Here is a 26,822-nt window from a genome sequence, read left to right as displayed (position 1 = left end):
TGGACATTTCTAGATGCAAGGGAAACTGAAAAGTATTAGTCTTTTTTGCTGGGAGTGTTGTCCTCTTGAATAAGGTCCATGTTCTATTATGTCTGCCATTATCATTCCAGTCTCATTTCCTCAGTCTCTGATTCTTGTAAGCTGCACTCCATTTATATCATACTAACTGCAATCCCCACATTATCCAGTGCTGCTTCATTCTTTAAGGTGTGTTTTCCTGCGGAGAGTTCCCTTCTGCCTTTTGCCAGATGAATCCTGCTGTTCAAGGATTACTTCCTCTTGGAAGCCTTTGGTGGAATTTATGTCTTCCTATTTTGGGACTTCATTATAATATCTTCACTTTTATATCCTGTCTGATACTGCAGTTGTTTTTGTTACATCTCTTCTTCCTTACTAAATTTTGAAGCATTAGAATAGGGGATCTGTGGTCTTGTCTCAATTTTGCTTGACATACTAGATATTTGGTAATGCTTATTGAAAAAAAATTCAATTGAAAGTACAGTTTAAAAATTGGAGGAAAGTTGGGCATGGTGGTAAACACTTGGGTAGTCCCAACACTGGGAAGACTTAGGCAGGAAGATCGTGAGTTTGAGGCCAGCCTGGGCAATATAGCAAGATTCAAGACAGTCTGAACTACAAAAAAACCAAAATAAATAAAATACAAAAAGGAATGTTAATCTTGTTAGTCTTATGTAATTAGGAATTACCTGTAAGCACTATAGATAGTGAATATATATGGTATGCAGATTACAGCATTAAAATAGTAAAATTAGAGAAAGTTCTCAAATATAAGACTGAATGCTTTGAAGGTATTTTTTGCTTGAAACAAAGTTAGAATTAGTTTTGACAGCTCTGCCTTAGAAATGAATGTTTTCAGATTATGCTTTCTCTTTGTCTTCTAAAAAAACTGTTGCTATACAATTCTAGTTCTGTTTTATCTTTGAGTTTCCTTCCCAGTGGTAGCTTATCTGTTCCATTGCAGAGTTGTGTTTCATTACAGGAGCTAAGTTGACTATGGGAAAAGATACATTTTTAAAAACATTTTTATTAGTATATAATAATTGCACAGGGGGTTTACTTGTGACATTTCTGTATATACATTTCCGTATATGTTGTGCCTCAGTTTGGTTCATCCCCTCCATTATTCTCCCTCTTTCCCCTCCCTCTTCTTAAAAATGACTTTGACAGCTTTCAGTGTTCCATATTCATACATATGTAGAAAATACATCTACCATATTTGACCTTCTTTACCCCCTTCATTTACCCTCCCTTCCCACTATTATCCTCCTCTTAACATAACCTGTTTTACATTCCTGTCCTTCATTAAGTGTCTGTTCATTGCTCTGTGGGGTTTTGCCTTGATATTTTACCTGTAAATATTTTGGTATTTTACCTGTAAATATATTGTACTTTAGTCAGTCTAACCTCCTCTATTACTCTTCTACCTTCTTTCCCACCCCACCACAACCAAGATATACCCTAGAGAATCAAATCAAGGAGCCACTCAAAGCTGGCCTAATTTTTTTTCATTATTTTGCTTGAAGTAACATTTGTCTCCCTATACCCTTTTCCTGTTCTTTTATAAATCTTAGACACTAAGTTCCTTGTGAAGAGCAAACCCCAGCTTTTCCCTTTCTTTCCTCTACGGATAGGTTTGTCCCAGTTTCTGAACTGTACCCTTCGTTGTAGTCCAGATGGGATTTTTGGTCTCTCCTAATGAAACAGTAGTTTGCATAGCTTTGCTCAACATCTCTTCCCAGTTGTTCTGTACCTTTCACTTTTCTAAAAAAATTGAAATTCTTTTTTCTTCGTTTTTGGTGGTACTGGGAGTTGAACTCAGGACTTTGTGCTCACAAAGCAGGTTCTCTGCTACTTAAACCCTGCCTCCAGCCCTTTTTTGCTCTGGTTATTTGGAGCTAGAGTCTCTTATTTTTGTTCAGGCCCACCAATCTTCCTATTTTATACTTCCCATCACAGCTGAGATAACAGGTGCACACCACCGTGCCCAGCTTTTTTCCCTTGAGATGGAGTCTCACAAGCTTTTTTGCCCAGGCTGGCCTGGGAACACAATCCTCCTGAACTCAGCTCCCATGTAACTGGGATGATAGGCACATGCTACTGTGGCCAGCTATTGTTTGAGATGGGGGACTCAAGAACTTTTTGTGTAGGCTGGTCTTGATCTGTGATCCTCCCTATCTCAGCCTTCCTAGTAGCTAGGATTACAGGAGTGAGCCACGGATGCCTGGCTCCTCTGTCTCTTTTGCTTAATATTTTCTAATTTTTATTTTTTAAAGATTCATTAACTTGATTTTTTTTGGTGGTGGTACTGGGATTTGAACTGAGGGCCTCATATTTCCTAGGCAAGTGCTCCCTCCCACCCCATTTTGCTTTAGTTATTTTTCGAGTAAGGTCGTCCATTTTTGCCCTGCCTGCCTACACTGTGATCCTCCTATTAACCCCTCCTGCATAGCTGGGAACTGGGACTCATAGGCATGGACCATCATACTTGGCTTATTGTATGAGATGAGGTCTCACTAGCTTTTTGCCTGGTATGGCCTTCAATTGCCATCCTCCCAGTCTCTACCTCCTGAGTAACTGGGATTATAGGTGTTGGCCACTATTCCCAGCCTTAAAACTTTGCTAACTTTCTTAACTCTGCTTTTCTCAATCCTACTCTCCACTTCTCTTTCTTACATTATTTCTTTCTTTGGTCTGTAGCAGCTGGTAGACTTTTGGTAAAAGAGTTCTCAAACAGAAGCCCCAGTGAACCTTCTTCCTTCTCTTCTTTTATCGGAAAATGAAATAAAATTGGAAGTGGTGGGTTGTGTATCTCTCTAGGTTTTTTAAAAATGTCAGCTTTTTCATTATGGAATATATTGTGTCTCTATGAACACTGAACAACTTTAATAGATCTTTTAAAATCAGATTTAGTTTTCTAGTAGCTCAAAGCTTTGAATCAAGTAAAATTTTTTACATCTTACCACATTTCCTTCATAACAATAATTCTAAGAATATCTCCTTGAAAAATCAAAACTAATCACTAGTATATTTTTCATCCCTTTCAAATATTCCTTCTAAGGATTGGGCACTATGGTTCACTAATCCCAGCTACTTGGGAGGCAGAGATTGACAAGATCATAGTTCAAGTGCCAGCTCTGGCAAAATGTTAGTGTGACCCCATCTCAATTAATGAGCCAGGTGTGGTGGCTCATGTCTGTGATCACAGCTCTCAAGCCATGCAGGAAGTGTAGGTAGGAGTATTCCTGTTTGAGGCCAGCCTTGGGTGAAAATGTAAGACCCTACCTGAAAAAATAAAAGCAAGAAAGGACTGGGGCGTGAGTCAAGTGGTACAATGCCTGCCTAGCAAGCATAAGTGAGGTCCTAAATTCAATCCTCAGTACCACCACCAAAAAAAAAAAGAAAAAAAAAATTCTTTTTCTTCCTGTTTCTAATGTCCCATTGCTTCTTCCTTTCCTCCCACTGAACATGTTCTTCCTGTCCCTCTTGTCTTGATTCCTGACTTTCTAACATAAGAACTGCCACTTTTTGATGAAACTTTTCCTAGATTCCTTCCTCATAATCTGTTCTTCAGTATTTCCATAGCACTTGTTTATACCATTTTCGCTATTTATTATTTGTATTATTACTGTACCAATATGCATTTGAAGCCCTGTGCCCTTCCTCTAGAGATTCTGATGTATTCGTTTGGAGCTGTACCTGGGCATAAGAACTCTAAATGCTCATCAGGTATTTCTATTTGTATAGCAGGATTAAGAGCTATTGGGATACTGAGGATCATCTTACGATATATGCGTACTTCAAAACAAAAAGAGCGACTGGAATAAAGATACATCAAAGTGCCTGGCTTATAATAAACACAAATATTAGTCACAGATTTTCATCTTTGAAAAGCAAGGACCGTGCTTTATTTATCTTTGTATCCTCCATAGCACCCAACATGCTATTACCGGTTATTACACTTGATAAAATGTATTGGTCTGTTCATTTTTTGAGGTGTTTCATGTAGTTGTATGAACTATTGAGAATATGCTTGGATTATTTTTGGATTATTTTTTGGATTACTTTTACTAGACAAAACTGATTTTTTTTTTCCTGCTCTTGTTTGTCTTTTAAGAAGAAACAAAATATTTTCTTGGAAAGTCTTGGGTTTAGTGAACACTGAGCTAGTCTTGTGTAATCAATGGATTAAATATAAGAAGTTCCATTCTTCAATCTTCTATTACAAGATAGTCTTAATAAGACATGTATATATTGAGTTCTAGGTGACTGTAGTCCAACTACGATTAAGTAGAAGCCTTTGTAGATAAGTATAATAAACATAGGAAGTGAGTGTACTTATGCTGTGAGTAAATACTAGATCCAGATCAACCTGTAGCCAGTGAATGCAGCAAAATTACCAGATTGAACCTTTGATCTTTTTTCCTCCCCTGGTGGCTAGAGATTGAACCTGGAGCTGGTGCATAGCACATGCTCTACCATTGAGTTAAACCCTCAGCCAGAACCTTTGATCTCAGACGATCAAGTGATCCCTGGCTGCTTTTATGTAGTGCTGATGGTTGTTGGCAATCCACCCCTCCCCCTCCTTGATGGAGACTGAACCCAGGACCTTGTGTTTGCTAGATAGTCATTCTACTACTGAGCCACACCCTCTAGCCTACAAAATTTATTTTATGAAGGAATGTTTCACTTTATGATTTCATAGAATGTTTTGGGCTTTTAAAGTGTTTGTGAATATTTTAGTAATCTGATTTAACTGTCTTTAAGGCAGAGCTCATGCTCAAATGTAATCCTTGTCTCCCCTTTATTTCAATGTTAAATGGAAGACGATCAGCTGGGTTGGAAATATTAGTCTCTTGGTAAGGAGGAAAGAAGATGAGGACAGAAAAATCACTTGGGTTAGTTTGGTTTGGTTTTCTGTGTACCTTCTTCCTCTAGACTTCATTTCCACAGCTTTCCACCAGAGTTAGAATAAAAAAGACCAGGGTGAACCCTTATTACGGCTGAAAATCCCTTTCGTACACACTATAGTTTATTAGGCATCCATTATTTTTCAGTATTTGTTAAATCCTTTATTATATTTATATTATCTCATTAAATCCTCATAACAGTGCTAGGAAGTAGGTTGTATTTTGTCTGTTCTATGATTTTTTTCAACTTCACAGATGAATAAGGCAAAGCACAGAGATAATTAGTAGCTTACCCATGTTCTCATAGCTAGTAAGTGACAGTGTCTGGATTTGGGTGTATGTATATTTTACTTGTGCCTTTAAACATTTGTCCACTGCTTGCTGTCTGCAGCTGGTATGCCATATTATGACTTCATGTTATTTAAAATTTATAAAACAGTTGCCAACACTTTTAAAAATAAGGAAATTATACAAAAAATTCATATCCCTGATTTCCTCATTCCTTCAATTGCAGCAAATTCTTAGAACTTAGTAGCATCTAAACAGTGTAGAAAGGATACATATTTTTTTAAATTTCCTCTTTTGGGAGGAGGTATTTCTTAAAAGTGGCTTTGAAAGAGCAGAAAAGTTAATTTTGATGAAGTCTACTTTCTGAATTTTTCTTCTATGGTTTATGTTTTTTTGTGACTTAAGAAATGGCAGTTTAACCCAAGGTCACAAAGATTTTATCCAATTGTTTTATTGTAGAAAACAGTTTTGGCTCATGTATTGGTCTGTGATTCATTCTGAAGTAATTTTTTTATTATGTGATGTGAGATTATATTAGGGTTATTGGCATATGGTCATTTATTTTTTCTTTACCATTTATTGAAAAGACTATCTTTTCCCCTACTGAATTATCTTGACATACTTGATTAAGTCAATAACAAATATAACATTTTTCATTCCTAATCATAGAGGTATAATTACTTTTTCATCTTTTTCCTCCCTGGAGGTAATAATTACCTCACTTTTAAAGATTTGCCTAGTTTTCCATATACTCACTAGTAGTATTTTTTAAACTCTTCAATGGAACTGTTAAGTGCTCTTTTTTGTATGTACGAAAATTATGTTGAAATTCGTTTTGTTTTTCAGGTCTGGGGGTTGAATGCAGGGCCCTGCACTTGCTAGGCAGGTGCTCTACCATTTGTATCACACCACCAGCCCTTTTTGCCTTGGTTATTTCTGAGATAGGTTCTTGCTTTATGCCTAGGCTGTCCCAAACAGGAATCCTTCCATTTGTGCTTCTCTGTGTAGCTGAGATGACAGGCATGTATCACTGTGCCTAGCTATTGGTTGAGATGGGATATCATGAACTTTTTGCCCAGGTTGGCCTCTAACCTCAGTCCCCCATCTCTGTCTCCTGAGTAGCTAGGATTACAGGAGTGATCTTCTGCACCTGGCCTTATTTGTTTTTTGATACAGGGTCTCAATATATAGCCCCAGACTAGCCTTGAACACTGACTGTATTGTCCAGTCTGGCCACCAACTTGTGATCCTCATAAGGAGCCTCTGCCTCCAAGTGCTGGGATTATATGTGTATGCCACCATGCCTGGCTGGAATGTAATTTTCTAAAACTGCTTATTGTGGAAAATTTCAGACTTACAGAAAGAACAGTATAATGAGTCTTACATATTTATCTTCTAGTTTCAATAGCTATCAGCTCATTTATTTTACTACCAAATCTGATATATCATTTAATCAGAAATATTTCATTATGTATCTAAATGCTAAGATTCTTTACAAACATAATCACAAATATTATTACTACTGTAAAAAGTTAACATTAATGTAAAATATTATTAAATATGTAGTCAGAGTTCAGATTTCCCCTAGTGTCTTAGAAATACTATTTTCATCTTGATCCCAATTCAAATTTATACAATGTAATTAGTTACCTTTCTTTCTTTCTTTTCTTTTCTTTCTTCTTTTTTTGGTGGTACTGGGGCTTGAACTCAGGGCCCTTCACCTTAAGCCATTCCACCAGCCCTATTTTTGTGAAGGGTTTTTTGAGATAGGGTCTTGCGGAATTGTCCAGGCTGGCTTCAAACTGTGATACTCCGCATCTCTGCCTCCTGAGTAGCTAGGATTATAGGCATGAGCCAGTGGCCCCCAACTTAGTTATGTTTCTTAAATCTTTCCTTCCCTCCCACCTTCTTTCCCTCCCCCCTCTCTCTCTGCCTTCTCTCTTTCTCTCTTGTTAACATAACAAAATACCTGAAATGGGTTACTTTATAAGAAGAAGAGGTTTATTTTGTTTCAAGTTTCTGGAGGTGCACAATTAGGGGGCACATCTGGTGTTGGCCTTATTGCTGGCAGAGTCCCAAGATGGCATGGGGCATCATATATAAAGAGAGTGCACATGTGTTTGTGTGTATCTTCTGATCTTTTTCTCTCACCAATGATTCAGTCATGGAGGCACTACCCTGATTATCTTATCTAATTTTTTTTTTTTTTTTTGTGGTACTGGGGTTTAAATTCTTCCTTGTACTTGCTAGGTGGGTCTGCTACTACTTGAGCCACACCTGCAAATTATTTTATCTAGTTTTAATTACCTCCCAAGGGACCTACCTTTAAATACTATGGTCAGATTAAGTTTCTGCTCACAGTGCCTCACAATGGGGATTACATTTAACACATTAAATTTTAACACACGTACCCTTGGGGACAGACTTAAACCATATCCAGATGATAGCAGCCATCAGCCTAATACCAGTTCTTTCCTTTTGTGTATTATTTTCAAATAAATCCCAGTCATAATTTCATCCATGAGGATTTCAGTATATGTCTCTAAACTATAAAGACTTTTGTTTAATCATTTATACCATTTATTATACCTAAAAATGTACAATAATTCCATAATATTAGTATCCAGTGTTGATTGTGTTTGTCTCATTATGTGCTATGTTTTTAGTTTGTTTTATTCAATATAACTATATTCACAAAATCAATACACATTTTAGGATTGGTTGATGCATATTTTATGTCTCCTAATTTGTGCATTCCTGATCTCTTTTTTTCCCTTGAGATAGATTCCTTCCTTCCTTCCCTCCCTCCCTCCCTCCCTCCCTTCTTCCTTCCTTTTTTTTTTTTTTTTTTGCGGTACTGGCGTTTGAACTCAGGGCCTACACGTTGCCCTTCGACCAGCCCTTTCTTACGGAGGTTTTTCTCAAGATAGTGTCTCGGGAACTAATTGCCCAGGTTGGCTTTGAACTGTGATCCTCCTGATCCCCGCTTCCTGAGTAGCTAGAATTATAGGTGTGAACCACTGGCGCCCTGCTGAGATTTATTTTTTGAAGATGAAATACCTCTTAGAGATTTTCATTGTGTTCAGATGTATCATTGGGTTTACTGATGCACTCTCATTTTTTATTCTGGAGTCTCTCATAATATGGCCTTGTTTTTTAGGCCTACTATCCAGCTGACATCCGGGATATAACATCATAATCATCCTGTGATTTCCCTCCGTTTCTCTCTTGCACTATTTGGTAGATATTCCCTCCACCCTTGGTTTACTCCCCATATTTTCTTGTAGCTTGCTGGGAAATAGCACAAGTGAGATTGTTTTTACTTTCTTAGTGTATTACTTTCATTGCACCCTATTTATTATTTGGGTGTGATTTTTCTAAGAATGTTTTCAGATTTTAATATTTTTTTGTTTGCTTCACTTTGTTTGTTTGTTTTGTGTTAGACAGGAAGTCACTGTGTAGCCCAGACTGACCTCAACCTTTTTTTTTTTAAGTGCTGGGGCTAAGTGCTCTACGACTGAGGTATGTCCCCAGCCTTGATCTTCTTGCCTCAACCTCTGGGTACTAGGATTACAGGTGTTCACTACCATGCTCAACTTTCTTTACTATTTGTGTTTATTACTTCTCTCCATCTCTCCACCATGTGTTCCTTTTGGTACCTTTCTTGTTGGAATCTTTCCTCAACATTTGGTCTTCCTAGACTTTTTTGGTAGCATTGGAGTTTGAACTTAGGACCTCATGCTTACTAGGTAGGTGCTCTACCTCTTGAGCCACTTTGCCAGCTCTCCTAGACTGTTTTTTGAGATAGGGTCTTGCTGTGTTGCTCAGGCTGATCTCAAACTCTTAGACTTAAGTGATCCTCCTGTCTCATCTTCCTGAGTGTTGTGACTACAGGTGTGCTCCACTGTGCCTGGCTTGCTCATTCATTTACAAAGTCTATACTCTATTGATAATAATTTATATGCCATAAAATGTACAGATTTTAATGAATTTGACAAATGTACTCACCTCAACCAAACATATAAAGCATTTCTTTCACTTTACAAAAGTTCCCTCCTGCCTCTTCACAGTCTTTGTTCCATATATTCTCACCGACCCAAATAAACATCATATTAGGGCAGAAGATAAGATGTAAATAGTTCACTTAATCTTCACCCTTTTTCACATACAGCTCCCCATTATCCTGTCAGTAGCTCTCATTTATATCTATGGAGCCTTTCTATCTCAGTTTCTCCAGAGGATGTTTCTCTGACCTTTTGATATTACATCTAAAAGGTTGGTTTGAAAGTGGTGGGGTATGGGTAGGTGGTAGTTTGGTGCCTGATTGTGCCTTCTGCTGCAAGGTACCAGGGTGTCTAACCACTCCTTCATATACTTTAAACTAGTCTTTTTTTCCCCAGCCATATCTATAAGTGGTACAGTTCCTGAGCCTTTTTGGAGTTGTGGACTGGGTAAATTATTTGCTTCTTGTTAGTGCCATTTCTTCAGCTATTAATGTGCACTAGAAGAATTTAACTGTCTCTTAAGTCTTCAGTTTTCTCTTCTGTTCTTTTGAATAAATACCCTTTTACAATTCTCACAATAGTTTTAATGAAGTCCAGAGAGAAATTACATTATTATGCTTTCCTCCTTTAAAAACTTAGCTTGATTCAATCAGATTTTCTGTCTTCCTTAGTAAATTTTATTTAAGTTATACAATGCACTTTTTCTTTTTTTGAGGTGCTGGGGATCCAACCCATAGCCTTGTGAATGCTAGGCAAGGCCGCTACCACTGAGCTGTATTCTGAATTCCTAGCCCTATAATGAATATTTTCATGCGCTCTTTACCTATAGTTTACCCAAAGGTTGTTCTGTTTGTTTTCTATGGCAATATTTTATTGTCAGAATTTTAAAATTTAATTGTTTTTATTAGCATATTATACTTAAGGGTACATTGTATCGTTTACCAGAATTTTTTATATTATTACTTTATTTATTTATCTATTTATTTATTTGTACGGTACTGGGACTTGAACTCAGGGCCTACACCTTGAACCACTCTACCAGCCCTTTTCGTGTTGTTGAGATAGGGTCTCGCAAACTATTTGCCTGGACTGGCTTCCAACCACAATCCTCCTGATCTCTGCCTCCTGAGTAGCTAGGATTAGAGGCGTGAGCAACTGGAGCCCAGCTATTTTTTATTTTTGAGACAGAATCTTGCTATATAGCCCATGCTCGCCTCAAACTCGTGATCCTCTTGACTGACTCCCAAGTACTGCGATTATAGGTGTGTACCACCACGCCTAGCTAGATATTTTGAGTGTGCACAATTACTTATTCTTTCTCTTCTGCTGATGGGTATTGTTTGCTTCTTATAACTGTGATTATAGGTGTGTACCACCATGCCTAGCTAGATATTTTGAGTGTGCACAATTACTTATTCTTTCTCTTCTGCTGATGGGTATTGTTTGCTTCTTATAAATGCTTTAGAAAGTGTCTGTGCTGGGGGCCGGTGGCTCATGCCTGTAATCCTAGCTACTCAGGAGGCAGAGATCACTGTTCAAAGCCAGCCTGGGCAAATAGTTCCATGGGACCGTATCTTGAAAAACCCTTCACAAAAATAGGGCTGGTGGAGTGGGTTAAGGTGAAGGCCCTAAGTTTAAGCCCCAGTACCTAAAAAAAAAAAAAAAGCTTCTGTGTATGTGTATATATATATATTTCCCTCTATTATAAATGAAGACAGTGAAGAAATTTATTGGTCATCACTGTGTTATCACCTCCTCCAACCCCCTCCCATTCCCCACTCCTCTCCACAGAATCTTCAGCATGCTAGGCAACCCCTGTATAATAGAATTACACCCACAGCTCTAATGTGCTAGTTTTCAAAAAAACAAAAAACAAAAAAGTTACAGTGTTTTCAGGTTATGTGTAATCCAACAGTGGAGGAGATTACCGTATTCTAGTGGTTGATTTTTCTGGCTTCCACTAGATCAGAAACAACTTTCTTAGTAAAGGCTGGGTGTCTTAAAGAAATAGATATCCCAATAGTTATAGTTATCTTTCATTATTATAATTTATGAGATAACCTTTGTTCCATTTTTTATTTTCACATTCTGCAAAAGTATCAAATTACTGTGTTGGAGGTGTTAACATCATAGATTCAATTTTAATCAGTTAAGCAACTAATAATTATACTTTTCTCGTTACTTACTAGTTTTTTTGAATCATTACCCTATATATTGTTGAACCATGAACCCTCCCTTCATTTGATACACATTTATTAAATGATAAGTTATGTGGCAGGCACTCTTCAGTCTTTATCTTGCTGGTCCTTTCTGCCTTACTTGAGACTTGATCAGTGCTTTCTTCCTGGCCTTTGGAGATCACAGTTTTTGTTTCTCCTCTGTCCTTCTGACTATCAGTTTTCTGTTTTATTTTTTCCTCTTTATGTTCCGTCTCTTTAGATACTGTGAACAATGGTTTCTCCCAGTTTCATGCTTTTTTTTAAACTCATGATTTTATTTGCCCGTTTATTTTTTTTAGCGCAAATTAACTATAGAAAGGGTTTCATTGTAATATTGCCATACATGTAGACAATATAGTATGATCAAGTGCGACCCCTCTATTACTCTTTCTTAACCCCCCTTCCCTCTTAAAAAATGTCTTTTGGTTTTGTTATATCTATTATGGTTTTAATTGCCACCTATTTACTGATAACTGCCAAACTTTCTAAGCTTTACGCTCAAAAATTTAAAATCCCTATGTATCTCTCCAAGGTTCCTGTATTCAATAGGTCCTTAACAAGAGTTTATTATTTTTTCTTTTGATTTACTTTTTTTGTTGTTTTTGTATTCCCCTGTGTACTTGAAAACACCATCCTTCAAATTTCCCAGGATTGAAACTTGGATATTATTCTAGACTGCTTCTATTTTCAGTCAGGCATCAATTTCCAGAGACTTTTCCTTCTAGATATTTGCCAGATTTAGTTCTTTTTCTTCTTATAGTAGCAGTTTGCCTTTTGCTTCCAGGTTTGTTCTCTTCTCTTTAGGATCAGCTTTCCAATTTTTGTTTAAAAAATGGGTCGGGGGCAGGGGGAGGCTGGATTTTGATAGGGAATGTGTTGAATATGTGGATTCATTTGGAGTATTATCATTTTAACAATTATGTCTTCTGATGGGTGAAATTAGACTTTCTCTTCATTTATGTATGTTTTCAGTTTCTTTCAATGATATTTTATAATTTTCAGTATACAACAAATACCTATCAACCAGACAAAGTGTAGCATGTCTATACAATGGAATACTAAAGAATGAAGTTTTCTAATATTTGTTACCTAGATGAACATTCAGAAAATGCTGAGTCAAACACAAAAGACCAAATATTGTATGATTCCATTTATATGAAGTGGCTAGACCAGCCAAATCAGTAGGGACAGAAAGCAGATTAGCGGCCCTTTTGAATTTTTCGCCTCTTTTTTTTGCTCACTTGTTTGGATGGCAGCTAAATCTTCTGTTGCTTGCTGTTGGGGAGGAAATAAGTGCATGCATTGTCTCACCATGGAGGGATGTTTCTTTATTGGGACCTCAGGCTACTAGTTTGCCCAGTAACTTCAACTCTGATGGGCTCAAGAAATGTTGTGCTGTGATAGTTTATCCAGCTTTTCTTCATCTTAAGTTACCAGTGACATTCTTTCAGGTATGCTTTTATTTTTATTATTTTATTATTTTTTTGTAGTGTTGGAGTTTGAATTCAGGGCCTTGGGCTTGCTAGGCAGGCACTCTACCATTTGAGCCATACTTCAAGTATAGCCCTTTGTACTTTTAGGTTATTTTTCAGTAGGCTTTTACTTTTCCCTGACACCAGTCTCTGACCACTGTCCTCCCAGCTGTGCCAGAGATACACATTTCAGGTGTGTTCCAGCATACCAGCTTGTTGGTTAAGATGTGGTCTCACTAACCTTTTTCCTGGGCTGGCCTCAAACCGTTATCCTTCCAATCTCTACCTCTCAAGCTGGGGTTGTATGCATGAGCCATCACACCCACCTTCTTTGGTTTTCTATATATAAAATGAATTGAAACTGCCTGAGGTACCACTTTCATGTGAATATTTTATAAACTTGTTTTAACCAAACTATTTTCAAGAGTCTTGCAGATACTCCTTTTTTGTTTGTTTGTTTGTTTCTTTTTTTTTTTTTCCTCTACTGGCCTGTAACTTGCATTCTTCTACCTCAGCCTCCTGAGTACTGGGTTTACAGATGTGCCCAACCACACTTCACCATACCTTGCTGTTTAGGAATTGAATTTTGAGAGACTTACTTTCCTTTCTGATTTCTTACTCATCTTCTATTTCTGAATTGTAGTTACAGATGTAGAACTGAAACGACTTAAAGATGCCTTCAAGAGGACCTGTGGACTCTCCTATTACATGGGCCAGAACTGCTTCATCAGGGAAGTACTTGGGGATGGCGTACCCCCAAAAGTTGCTGAGGTAATCTTCATCTCCTGGATTTTCCTTTCAGATAGCTATTCACCAGCCTAAATATATTTTCAAAGTTATTTTTGTTACATTTTAAAATTATTTAAAAGTCTAGTAGAAAAATAAGTTTATAGAAGCTACCAATTAACTACTTTCTTTAACTGGAAACCCTTAAATCTCTATCCCAGAATTTTTAATGACTCTACCCTCCTCCATACAGCTGCTCTGACAATTGTAGTTCAAATTGTTTCTCTGCCATCCCTAAACTCTTAGAGGAATCAAATTGTAAGTCTATAGAATGTAGCAAACAGCTTCGTACATAATGGCTTGTTAACTAATTATTCATGTAATTTTTGTCTGAATAGCTTATGAAGTTTTTTGTAGTAGGGCTTTGAGCATGCTATACTTAAGTGCTCTACCACTTGGGCCATGCCCCTAGCCCTAAATTATAACTGTTTTTGTCAGTACTTGTGTTTGAACTCAGGGCCTTGTGTTTGCTAGGCAAGTGCTCTACCACTTGAGCCATATCTCCAGCCCAAAATTATGATTCTTGATGGATAGACAATATGACTTTTTAAAAATGTCCCAGACTTCTGTGCATGTAGTATGAACTTGCCATGTATTTAGTCTATTAATACTTTCTTTTTAGTGACCCTATTACTGTGTAAAATACTGTTTAAAGAATGATCAGTCACATGTGGTGGTGCATACTTGTAATCCCAGCATGTGGGAGACAGAGGCAGGAGGAGGATCCAGAGTTAGAGGCCAGCTTTGGTGACATAGTGAAACTGTCTCATAAAACCAAGCGGGTGAGGTAGGGCGTATAAGCGCAGTGATGAAGTACTCTGGGTTTGTTCCCCAGGACCTCAAAAAAAAAAAAAAAAAACCTCCAGAACAATGACTAGGAAACCATACTCCTAAAGTTAATTAGCTTGCTAACATTGTAATCTTCAACACTTAACCATTTTCCAAGTTAGAAGAAACAGACATTTTAAGCAAAAGCCATCTTAAGACCAGGTATTTTCAGACATAGTAACCAACACGTGAAAACAAATAGCCAACTAAATAGTTTTCCATTAATGTTGGTGAGTTTATGCTGATGAGTTTATGTTACATGTGCATATTTCTGGGGATTACGGGCTCTATAATAGAATAGTAATTTGTATTCCCTCCCTCCCTCCCTTCCCTTTCTCTTTTTCTTTCTTTTTCCCTCTCTCTTTCTTTCTGTCAATATATATTGTTTAAATCCTTGTATGTTGGACTTAATTGCATTATGGGTTAACACCTTTTTTGACAACTCTACTTATTGTTAGCTCTTGATGCTATTGATCACTGACTGTTATAATTTACTAAAATAACTGACATGTTTGTGTCAACCAGAGGAAGGCAGCTAACATTTTTGTTACAATAAATCCTTTTTTAATTAGTATACATTTCAATGTAATTTTCCATTACAGTACATACATAGACTATACCTTGATCAAATTCTCCCCTCTGCTGTTACTCTTTCTTATCTGATCTTGACATTATAGCTGACAGAACATCTAACAGTTTGTTTGAAATCTTTCTCTGTAACTAGAATCTGTAACATACAGTTCAGTTTTATGTTGATTGCTTCTGATATTGCTCACAGTGTAATATTAATACTAGTCCTTAAAAATATGAACTACTAAAAATTGTTTATTATTGTCTAGGTAATTCTTAACTACCAAGTTTTTTTTTTTTTTTTTGGTGGCACTGAGGTTTGCACTCAGGGCCTTATGCTTGCTAGGTAGGTGCTCAACCACTTGAGTCATACCTCCAGCCTAAGGTTTTAACATAGAGCAAATCTTAAAACAGTTTCTTAAACTGTTGAAAAAGTTTATAGAAGAGCTGACATGTCATTAAATGTCATGGGACTAAGAAATTTGTCCCTATATAAAACATTATACTAAGTAAATTACATGTTTTATGAATGTTCTAATTGGTATACTAAATATCAAGAAAGATATTAACATATTATACTTAAAATTTTGTTTATGTAGATGAACATGTATCAGGCCCCAGTGACTCATGTCTGTTATCTTAGCTACTTGGGAGGCAGAGATCAGGAGGATCTTGGTTTGAAGACAGCCTGGGCAAATAGCTTGTGAGACACTGTCTTGAAAATACCCAATACAAAAAAGGACTGTCAGAGTAGCTCATGTGGTAGAGCACCTGCCTATCAAGCATGAGGCCCTGAGTTCAAACCATAGTACCACCAAAAAAAAAAAAAAAAAAAAAATATATATATATATATATATATATATACACACACACACATATATAATAAATACACACATGTATTATTTAATCATTTATATTGAATCCTTTGTATATTAATTGAGCTACAAACAAAACTGGTGTAGTAGATGCTAAAATATATTTAGAGTTCTGTTCAAGTCAGTCTTTGTGCAATCCTTTTTTATTTTGGTGGTACAGGGGCTTGAACTTAGGGCCTCATGCTTGCTAGGCAGGCACTCTCAAGTCAGTCTTAATGAGACAGTTGTATCCAATAGTATGTTCCACAGTTTGCATTTTAAAGTAAAATAAGATTGATTTAACTCATAAAAGGCATTGTTAACTATGTAACTCGGGCTACATAGTAAGACCTTGTCTCAGAAAACAAAGACAAAGCAAAATAACTTCTTGTAAAGATTTGCTAGTAGGGAACCAAGATAAAGTGCATATAGATTTTAAGTTACACAACATCCATTTTCTTGGTATTAGATATAATTCTCATTAAATTCATACATCTAAGAACACACCTAAGTTTATTATCTCACTTCAGGGAAACAGCATTTTGAATATTAAGATATATTAAACACATCTTGCAAAGCAGTGGATGTGTTTTATACCTAGTAGTCAACATTTTGATTTTTTTCTCTTTCTTATAAAGACTTACATTTAATAGCAGTTTTTTTGTGTTCACTAACTTTATTCAGTAACTCTTGAGTGCCATCTATGGGCACTTTATAAAAAAGAGTTGATTAAAGTGGTAGTAAAGTTTTTTTCTAGTTCATATTGGTAGATCTATGAAGAAAGCCATCTGGTTATAGTAATTAAAACTGATGTGTTAATGATTAGCTGAGTTTATCACAAAGACTGGTCATTATTAAAAGAGGAGTTTGTTTTCCCAGGTTTGCTAATAGTTGATGTAAATCTAAATTGGATTTTGTTATCATATTTTTTTATTGTAAAATTTCCATTTGTTTCTTTTTATCTGTTATTTCTATGGTGAGATTTTCCATCTACTCATTTATTTCAAGGGTATTTGTCTTCATTTCTTTGGGTATTTTTATAATAGAGTCTTTGTGTAATATAAGTACAATATCTGTCTCATCATTTTGTTGTTACCTGTTGATTGTTGTTTCCTAATTGAGTAGAGAGTTTCCTGGTGTTAAATTTGTTAAATATGTTAAATTTTAGATCATATTGTAGGCATTTGGAATACTATGAGATTCTCAGTATTCTTTTAATTTTATGAGGATGTTAATGTATTTATTTTATCAGATCATGATGGTGATGGGCTCATAATACAAATTTCTACTAGTTTTCTGTTTGGTTGGGTTTCCGATGTTAAGTTTCCAAAGCCGCTGTAGTGCTGTTTGATTCTGTCCACACATGTGCACACCATTGGCCAGTCTTGGACCTGGGCAGTAATCTGTTCTGGATTTTAATTTGGACTTTGGTTTAATATGAGTCATATTCATGTGCAGCTAAGAGGCAAATCTAGGAGTTAAAAAATAACTTTCCAGAGCTCATTCCTCAGTATTCATATTATTTTCCCTGAAGCTCCTATCTTCAGTTCTGTCAGGGTGGAGCTTACATCACCTGCTATGCTACACACTTCCTAAGGTTGCCTGTATCCAGAGACAAGGTGTAGGAGAAAGGAGAATTGAGGTGGCGGGGAGGAGAAGCAGTGGGAGTTTGTCCCATCCTCTGGAACCCATAGCTTCTCTAATCGGAGAGTATGCTAGGTTAAATAATGGCCCCCAATTGACCTCCAGGTCCTAATTCCTGGAAACTGCATGTGGCATGTGTCTTAAATTCTAGTAATTGTGCATGTTCGAAAATACCAAGTTTATTACTTATACCCTATGTGAAAATGTTTATTTATTTAGGGGAACACTTCCTTGACTACTAAAAATGGGTTTATATAACTATGTATTCTTGGTCATTAGTTTAAATGTCAGCTGGAAATTTTCATCAGATTATGCTGAAATTTTATTGTGCAGGTGAATTGTTGTAATGCTAATACTGAAAATATTTATTTCTTAACCTCTTGTTTTGTAATGAGTACTGTATTCTAGTTGCCCCTGTGATTTATTCAAATAAAATTCAGATGGTAATGTAGTCTTTAGCAGCACTCTGTCATATAAGTTGTTGAGCTAAGTTTTGATTTTCCTGTTTCTCATATTTCCTTAATAGTTCAGTGATATAGCTGGATGCTGGTGGCTCATGCCTATAATCCTAGCTACCTACTTAAGAGGCTGAGATTGGGAGGATCATGCTGGTTTGAGGCCAGCCTGAGCAGATAATTTTTCTTTAATACCCCCATCTCCAAAAAAGCCACAGCAAAATGGAGGGAGGTGTGGCTCAAGTGGTAGAGCACCTGCTTTGCAAGCACAAAGCCGCAGGTTCAAATCCCAGTCCTACCAAAAAAAAGTAGAACTAGTTTAGTGATACAGTATCAAGGTCATTCTAATCTACTGTAGATTGTAGGTTAGGTCACGAGCTGGCATGCATTTAGGAAGGTCTTGCCATAAGCTAGCCTGATTGTTAGGTTAGAAAGGCAGGTCAAGCTAATGACTATAGTTCACTGTAGTTTACTCATTCCTTGTCTGGATAAGACAGTTTTTGACTGTGAAGAAAGTTCTTAGAAAAACCTTTCTTTCTACAAATTTTACATTTAAGAAAGTAGGTAGCCTGGCATGATGGTTCAGGCTGTAATCTCAGCCAGTGGGGAGGTAGAGATAGGGAGGATGGAGGTTCAAGGCCAGTCCCCATCTTGATCAAAAAAGCTGGGCAGAGTGGTATACGACTATGCGCTAGCTATGTGAGAGGCATAAATAGGAGGATCACCCTTCAGGGTGATCTCGAGACAGTATTTGAAAAATAACAAGCAAAAAGGTGGCTGGAGCATGGCTGAAGTGGTAGAAAACTTACTTAGTAAGTGGGAAGCCTGGAGTTCATACCTCAGTCACACACACACTCTCTTTCTCTCATACACACGAAAGATCATTTAAGTTTTTTCTCTTCCTCACTACTTTTTCCATTAACCTGTTTGATGCCTGGCACATAGATGTGCAATTAATATTTCTTATGTGAAGTATAATTTTTAATTTTTATTTGGTTTTCTGAATAGTTTGTTTTCTTTTTAGTTGGAAGAGTGTGTTAGTTTTTGTTTTGTTCTGTATTGTGGGGACTTGGATGGAACTCCACTTGAGCCGCACTTCCCAGTCCTTTTGCTTTTACTTTGATTTTTCAGATAGGGTTTCACACTTACGCTGGGTCAGCCTTGGATTTTGATCCTACTACCTCCACCTCTTTAGCTGGGATTGCAAGCATGTACTACTGCTACCAGCTTATTTTTAAGATGGAGTCTTGCTGACTTTGCTCAGACAAGCCTTGAACTTCAATCCTCCTATCTTTGCCTCCTGGGTAGCTGGGATTACAGGCATATGCCACCACACCTGGCCCTGTTATTTCTTTTCAAATAAGTTCAAATTCTAGATGTATAGAGCTTTGTGGATTTCCCCCTCACACACTTTGGTCTTTGTACCCTTAGACAAAGCAGCTGTTCAAGCTAGTAATAGGGAGGAAATAATATTTTTAAAACACCTTATATAAATTTAATAATTCCTAAAAATTCTTCTTTATAGTGCATTTACTCAAATATTCTGATAAGCTATTTGCTTTTAATTTGTTTTTTATTGAAATTTTATTAAGGTGTAAGATTCATGCAATTGAAAGAATATAGATACTACACTTGATCTTAGCCAAAAGGCCGAGAAGCGATTGAAAGAATATAGAGAACTCTTTTTTATGCTTTGCCCAGTTTGTCCCTAAGATATCATTTTGCAAATGCCTAACAATATGACCAGGATTTTAGCATTGATAGTCTTCTGATCTCATCAGTTTAATTATACTCATTTGTGTGTTTGTGTATATTTGTGTGTTGTATATGTATATATTACATTTAGTACAGTTTGGAGACTGAGTGGATTTGTATGTCCATCTCCATCGTTTGATAACTTTTGTATTTCCTGATGTTATAGGTCTGTTGGTAGAAGTTACAGAATAGATTCCATGCGCAGTATGGTTTGCTGCTGTTCATTCATCACTTTTTTTCTGGCTCTGATTGGGTTTGGTTTGGAAGTTATGGTACCCTTTTGTTTCTGGGAATTGGAGTCCCTCATCAAGGTATTTGAGGATCCTTTTGCTTATCTAGATAGCCCTGAAAAAGGATCAGCAGCTTAATTGTACTTTTACTTTGAAAACTATGTATTGAAAGTTGTTTTTGTTTTTTCTGGATTGAAAAATAGTCCATAGTACTGATTTTCATTGTCTTTGGTTTTTTCTCTCTCTTTCTCTCTCTCTCTCTGAGAGTGAAGATTATTTTTTGCAGCAGTCCCTTGGAACTATACGAATCCCTTATTAACCTATATATTTGAATGATAATAAGATATTTATATAATATCTTTGAACTCCAAAGACTTACTATCTGAACTGTTTAATTATCATTAGTGTATTTCTCATTAGGTCTTTTGAGCACATCATGCTATGATGGCAAAGGTTGTTAGTTTTATCTTTTTATGGATAATTCCAATCAAACCCCAAATTGGCAATAAAATAGTTAGTAAATGTTATAGGAGGTTCATATAAAAATAGTTTGTTTATCTGAAAATGAATCTTGAGCCCAGCATGGTGGGGCACATCTATAATCCCAATGCCTGGAAGGAAGTAGAAAGATCTTGAATTCAAGGCCAAGTGTAAGCAACATAGCAAGACACTGTCTCAAAACAAAGAAAATAAAGTAAAAGTTGCCACTGTAGGAGTTCTATTACATTTCTAAAGCACCCTTTTTTACCCCTGAATTTCAGTATCTAACTCTGGGGAGTTTCACTTTAAAATGAATGTAATATTGAGTTGGCGTGTAGTTTTTAAATTTGCTTGACAGTAAGATATCCCAGGGGTGCTTTTATTTGCTAAGTGTGTACTTTTGGTTACTTAAGGAAATAATGAAGAGTGTTTTGGCACAAAGTTATCACATCTTTTCAAGATACCATTTTAGAATTCACATCCTTTAACGATGGTCTGCAGGGATGAGGATGTTGCTCAGTGGTAGAGTGCCTAGCATATTCTGTGGAGGCCTTAGGGTAGAGGGACCCAAACAGAAACAAAGCAACACTAAATAAAAAGCCAATTGCAGTGGTACATACCTGTAATTCCAGCACTGGGGAGGCTGAGGCAGGAGGATTTAGAGTTTGATCTGACTCATGTTTTTTTTTATTACCTTTTTACTAGTGTGGATTTTTTTTTGGAAACTGTAAGTTTTGTAAGTAGTAACTGTATTCTTGTGCTTGCCCGCAGACTTATTTAATTAATAATACAGATGACAACAAATACATACATACATGCCCAGTAGTAAACTTTAAAAAAAATTTTCTTATAATTATTTTTGTTTATTACTTAGTTTTTTTGCCATGTTATAATTTAAGTACATTCTTTGGGTTAACCAGGGGAAATCTGATTTTTGATTATGAAAAATGTATTCTGTATTTTAAATAGTCATGACTATTTAGTATATTTGTAAATTGGGCAGTATTCCCTTGTTTCTTAATAACTAGAAAGACTTGTGAGTCATTTTATAGGCTGCTTTTGCGTTAGGGTTTGCTTGATTTTGCTGTGTAATCATTCCAATTATTTGGGTAGTTCCATGAGGCCATAGATCTGGACAGGATAAGTGAGTTCACAGGACAGATCATGCCTTGAGTAATTCACTTTGTTTGCAGAGTCTTACTGGCCTTCAAAGAACAGAGAAATGTATTGTGCATTGCCTCCAATTTTTGTGTTTGAAAACTTAGAAAATGCATTTTTTTCTTTCCTAAGCAAAGTATACACTCAGAAAAATTTGAAATTCATTCCTAAACAGTATTTAATAGACTTAGATATAGAAATTATTGACTAAATTCTTCCCTCCTCCCAAAAGTGATTCAACAAATTAACTACCATATCCATGTAGCCAGTTCTCTGCTATTTGTGTAATTTTTTCTCTATATACAGTTTTAAAGTGTAACTATCAAAATCAGATCAACCATTATGTGCATATTTCTACTTCTCCCTCAAATTAGCACACTGTTCTTCAAGTTTGAACTGTGAAAATATTTTGCTATTAAGTAATGTGGTTGTCATCATGATATAAAAGTATATTATGAGACACTGATTGCCTAAATTATAGCCTCTGTATGTAACCTAGCTTAGTCTGAAAATATTACCTATTCCAATAGCCAATGAAGGGCTGCAGAAGAAGCACTGTCATTTTTTTTTTTATTCATATATGCATATATTGCTTGGGTCATTTCTCCCCCTCCCCCACCCCCTTCCTTACCACCCACTCCACCCCCTCCCTCTACCCCCCACCCCTTCGATACCCGGCAGAAACTATTTTGCCCTTATCTCTAATTTTGTTGAAGAGAGAGTATAAGCAATAATAGGAAGGAACAAGGGTTTTTGCTAGTTGAGATAAGGATAGCTATACAGGGAGTTGACTCACATTAATTTCCTGTGCATGTGCGTTACCTTCTAGGTTAATTCTTCTTGATCTAACCTTTTCTCTAGTTCCTAGTACCCTTCTCCTGTTGGCCTCAGTTGCTTTTAAGGTATCTGCTTTAGTTTCTCTGCATTGAGGGCAACAAATGCTATCTAATTTTTTAGGTGTCTTACCTATCCTCATATCTCCCTTGTGTGCTCTCGCTTTTATCTTGTGATCAAAGTCCAATCACCTTGTTGAAGCACTGTCATTTTGTTTTGAGACAGTCTCTCAATCTTGTCCAGACTGGCAAGTATGTGGTACATACTTGTAACCACATTACTCAGGAGGCTGAGGCAGGAGGATTCCCCATATGCTGGAATTACAGACATGAGCCACCAGGTGTGGCTTCATTTTGTATTTTCTGTTTTTGTTTGTGGTATTTGGGGTTGAACTTAGGGTCCCAGTCTTGCTAGGCAGGTGCTCTACCACTTGAGCTTCTCTGCCAGCCCTTTGTATTGTTTTTGAGATAGAGCCTCACTAATTTTGCCTGGGTTGACCTTGAACTTGAGATCCTCCTGCCTCTGCCTCCCTAGTAGGTAGGATTACAAACATGTGCCACCAAACCCAGTTTTGTTTCATTTTTTAAATTGGATTGTTTATCTCTCCTTGAACATAGACTTCTAGGCTGAGGTCTTTTTTTCTTCTTTTTTCTTTTTACTACTAACTTGAAGAGTATTTCTTCCATTGTCTTTTAGCTTGTTTTCTTTCTAAAAAGAAGTTTTGTTATATAATGTGTCCTTTTTGTCTCAGAGCTTTCAAGATTTTTTTTTAAGGAAATAGATAATGAACTTTCATTTTTTTCTCTTTGTCTTTTTTGAGCTATTTTGAGCATCTTGACCTGTTGTATTAGTGATCACATTTGGTAGTTGTCCCATCTTTATTCCTCAAATATGTTCTGAGTCCCATTCTTCTTTATTTGGCCTCCAAAAATTGTTGATGATTTTCTACTGGTTACTGGGACTGATTGTTTTCTGTTTTTATTTTCTTCCCTTAAACCCCATTTTTTCTTCACTGTGTTTCAGACTGATAATTCCCATATACTCTTCCAGCAAGTTCACTGATCTTTTATTTGCCAGTGTTGAATATTCCTTTAAGGTTTAATTTCAAATATTGAATTTTTTATTCTAACATTCCATTTATTTTTAAAATACAATTTCTATTACCAGGTTTGTAATTTTCAGTTAAATCTTTCAGTTAGGAAAATTTGCTCTTTAGAGAATTATTGCATCCAACGAATAACAGAATAGTAGAATTTTATTTATTTATTTGTTCGTTTGTTTGTTTGTAGGAAGATTGTAGTATAAGGTCAGTCCTGGCAAAAATTTGAGACCCAATCTGAAAAATATCTGAAGCAAAAAGGGGCTGAGGGCATAACCCAAGTAGTAGAGTACCTGACTAGCAGTACAAGGTCCCAAGTTCCAAACTCCCATACTGCCAAAAAAGAAAAAGGAAGAGAAAAAGAAAATTAAGAGACTATCAGACAATAATAATGTATTAGATCTTGATTTGAATATACAAGCCAAAAAAAATGACTGTTGTGGTAACTTGAAAATTAACAAATAAGAGTAAGGAAGTTTTGTTGGGTTTTTGTTTTTTGTTTTTTTTGCAGTACTGGGGATTCAGCCCAGGCCTTGTGCATGCTAGGCAAACACTCAACCACTGAGCTACATCCTCAGCCCAAGTTTTGTTAGTTTTGAGTGTGATGATGATATTATGATTATATTCGCAAAGTAGTGTATAGAGATACATAATAAAATATTTACATGCCAAATTAAGAATAATCTGTATAGTGGACTGGGGCTTGGCCAAGTAGTAAAGCCCTGAGTTCAACACCGCAGTACTGCAAAAAAAAAAAAAATTCTTTTTCTTTTGAGGTAGGGTTTTGCTATGTAGTTCTGACTGGCCTGGAACTTGAGATCTCTTCCTGCTTCAGCCTTCTGAATGTCAGGATTATAAGTGTGGGCCATCAAGCACAGCTGTAAAAGTTTTTTAAAAAGCATAGTGTGGAGCTGGGGATGTGGCTCACGGTGTGGAGTATTGGTGTGGCCCTAAGTTTGATTCTCCAACTGGGAAACAAAACAAAATATAACACAGAATTAAAGTTTATCATTGGCTAGCCATTTACAGAAAAGTAATTTCTTCATTAAGATATTTAGTTCTGCTATGTTTGCTGTGAGAAAAATGGATTTAATAGAATAGTACCTATAAAAGATAGCACAGAAAAATGTATGCATGTACATTCACATTCAGTAAAATTTTAAATGAAAAGGTATTGATCCTCATGAAAACAATAGAAAATAAAAATTTTGAGGCATTTATTTGATCTTGGTAACTATTAATCAGGTAGTATAAGGTATAATAGAGTTTACTCAGGAAAAATGAAGTAAAACTCTTGAGCTCATCAGTACTGAATGAGTTCTTCCTAATAAAGTAGAGACAAGATCTGGCTTCTAAAGAGTAATATAGACAGGGTGAATTTGATTAAAAGTACATTATATGCATGTTGTAAATAACACAATGAGACCTCTTTGTATAATTAATTTATACTAATAAATTTTTTTAAAGGCTGGGCATGGTGGCTCACACCTGTAAACCTAGCTGCTTTGGAGGATCACAGTTCAAGGCCAACCCAGGCAAAAAGTTCAACAGACACTCCCCCATCCCATTTCAATCAATAAATGCTGGGTATGGTGATGGAGGCCTGTCATCCCAGCTATGCAGGTAGCATAAATAGCAGGATCATGGTCCAAGCCCTTTTCAAAGAATACTTGAAGTAAAATGGGCTGGGTGTGTGGCCAGCTTCTGCTGGCTTCCCTAAGGCAGCATTTCCCCTACAGGGGCCACTCTTCAATCTAGATCCTGCAGTGGGAAGACATCACATGTTGCTTCAAGGTAACGTGCCATAAAATGAAACTAAGGCTCAGAAAATTAAGTGATATGCTTAAGACCACATAAGCTGGCATTTTAACAAAGCCTGGCTTCAAATAAGTCTGTCTGACTAAAAAGTATGATATGAAACAGTATGCCTTACTTACTGCTTCTCCCAAAGAATAGTGGAATAACCTTAGTTAGACCCTGTATCCAAAGGGCAGTGGAAGGATAAGAGCCAGCAGCAGTTGAAATATGACAATGCTTTTCTAACTCTGGAGATCTATACATACCTACCTTAAAAAAAATACCTAAACAAAAATAAAACAAAGCAAAACAAACCCTCTTAATTATAAAGTCAGAGGAAAGATTTTGGCATATCATAGGCTAAGTTTTCTCTTTGAGGTATTATTATCATTAATTTATTTTTGCAGGACTGGGATTTAAACTCAGGGCCCTGAGCTTGCTTTGTAGGCATTGTACCTCTTGAGCCATGCTCCTAGCCCTAAGTTTTTCTCTTTGAAAATGTAGACTTATTTCCTTCTCTTCTGAGCTAATCATATTATTTACTGGGATGACATAATTGTCTAAAAGGAAGCTAGTGAGATTATTACCACCAGCATCAATACATCTTACACATTTGTATAAGAGTGTGCCATATCTCCATTTGGATATTCATGGATACCAAATGTTTAAGAAAATAAGCCAGGAATGGTAGGATATGACTGTAATCCCAGCACTCAGGAGAGGAAGTGGAGGCAGAAGGATCATAAATTTGACAGGGACTGGCAAATATAGTAGTGAGACCCTGTCTCAGTCTCTTAAGCAAAAGAAAAATGGAAAAAGAAAAGAAGCCTGGGGGAATAGCTCAAGTGGTAGAACATTTGCTTAGCACGTGTAGGCCCTGGGTTCAGTTCCACACTGGCAAAAATAGATAAATATTTTCTTTCTCTTTTTTTTGGTTGGAGGTGGGGGATGCTTTTTTAGATGGGGTCTTGCACTGTAGCCCTGACTGGCCATCCTCCAGACTCTCCCTCCTGAGTTCTGGGATTGTAGGCATGTACCATTATGCCTGACTATTTTTTCCTTCTTTAATTTTTAATAATTAAACAAAATTATTAGAAGGATTTTTAAACATAACCACTTATATTAATAGTTAGCATTTATTAAGTACTTTAAAAAACAAAAAAGGAATATCAAAATATCCTTGCTAATCTGTGTATGCACCATCTCCTCAATCCTGAAAAAAAAAAAAAACAGTATAGTAATGAACATAGCTCTTAATATCCTTTAAGAGCAACAGCACTGTGAGTTTTAAGGTGAACTTTGATTTTAAGATAGTTTTTTGAGGGAGGGGAAGATATTGTACATTAGATGTATTGGATGCATACTGACTTCTGGAATATTAATAGAAGGAGGAAAATATGTACATCTTACAATTCACCAAA

At 36.4% G+C, this 26,822-nt stretch overlaps 1 protein-coding gene and 1 pseudogene across 2 annotated transcripts in view; one reads left to right on the top strand and one right to left on the bottom strand.

The window, feature by feature from the left end:
* The window catches only part of Usp32 (ubiquitin specific peptidase 32), a 171,594-nt gene that overhangs the window by 29,176 nt on the left and 115,596 nt on the right, over positions 1-26,822 (top strand). For both annotated transcript variants that reach the window (XM_074046329.1, XM_074046330.1), the window contains exon 2: positions 13,555-13,682. In XM_074046329.1, the coding sequence (XP_073902430.1) occupies positions 13,555-13,682 (128 nt within the window). The remainder of the gene's footprint in view (positions 1-13,554; positions 13,683-26,822) is intronic.
* LOC141414219 (U2 spliceosomal RNA) lies at positions 19,613-19,710 on the bottom strand (annotated as a pseudogene).

The sequence above is a fragment of the Castor canadensis genome, chromosome 11, assembly GCF_047511655.1.
Source record: "Castor canadensis chromosome 11, mCasCan1.hap1v2, whole genome shotgun sequence".
Classification (NCBI taxonomy): Eukaryota; Metazoa; Chordata; class Mammalia; order Rodentia; family Castoridae; genus Castor; species Castor canadensis.
The sequence above is the reverse complement of the archived record's forward strand: the minus strand, read 5'-3'. Positions and strand labels throughout refer to the sequence as shown.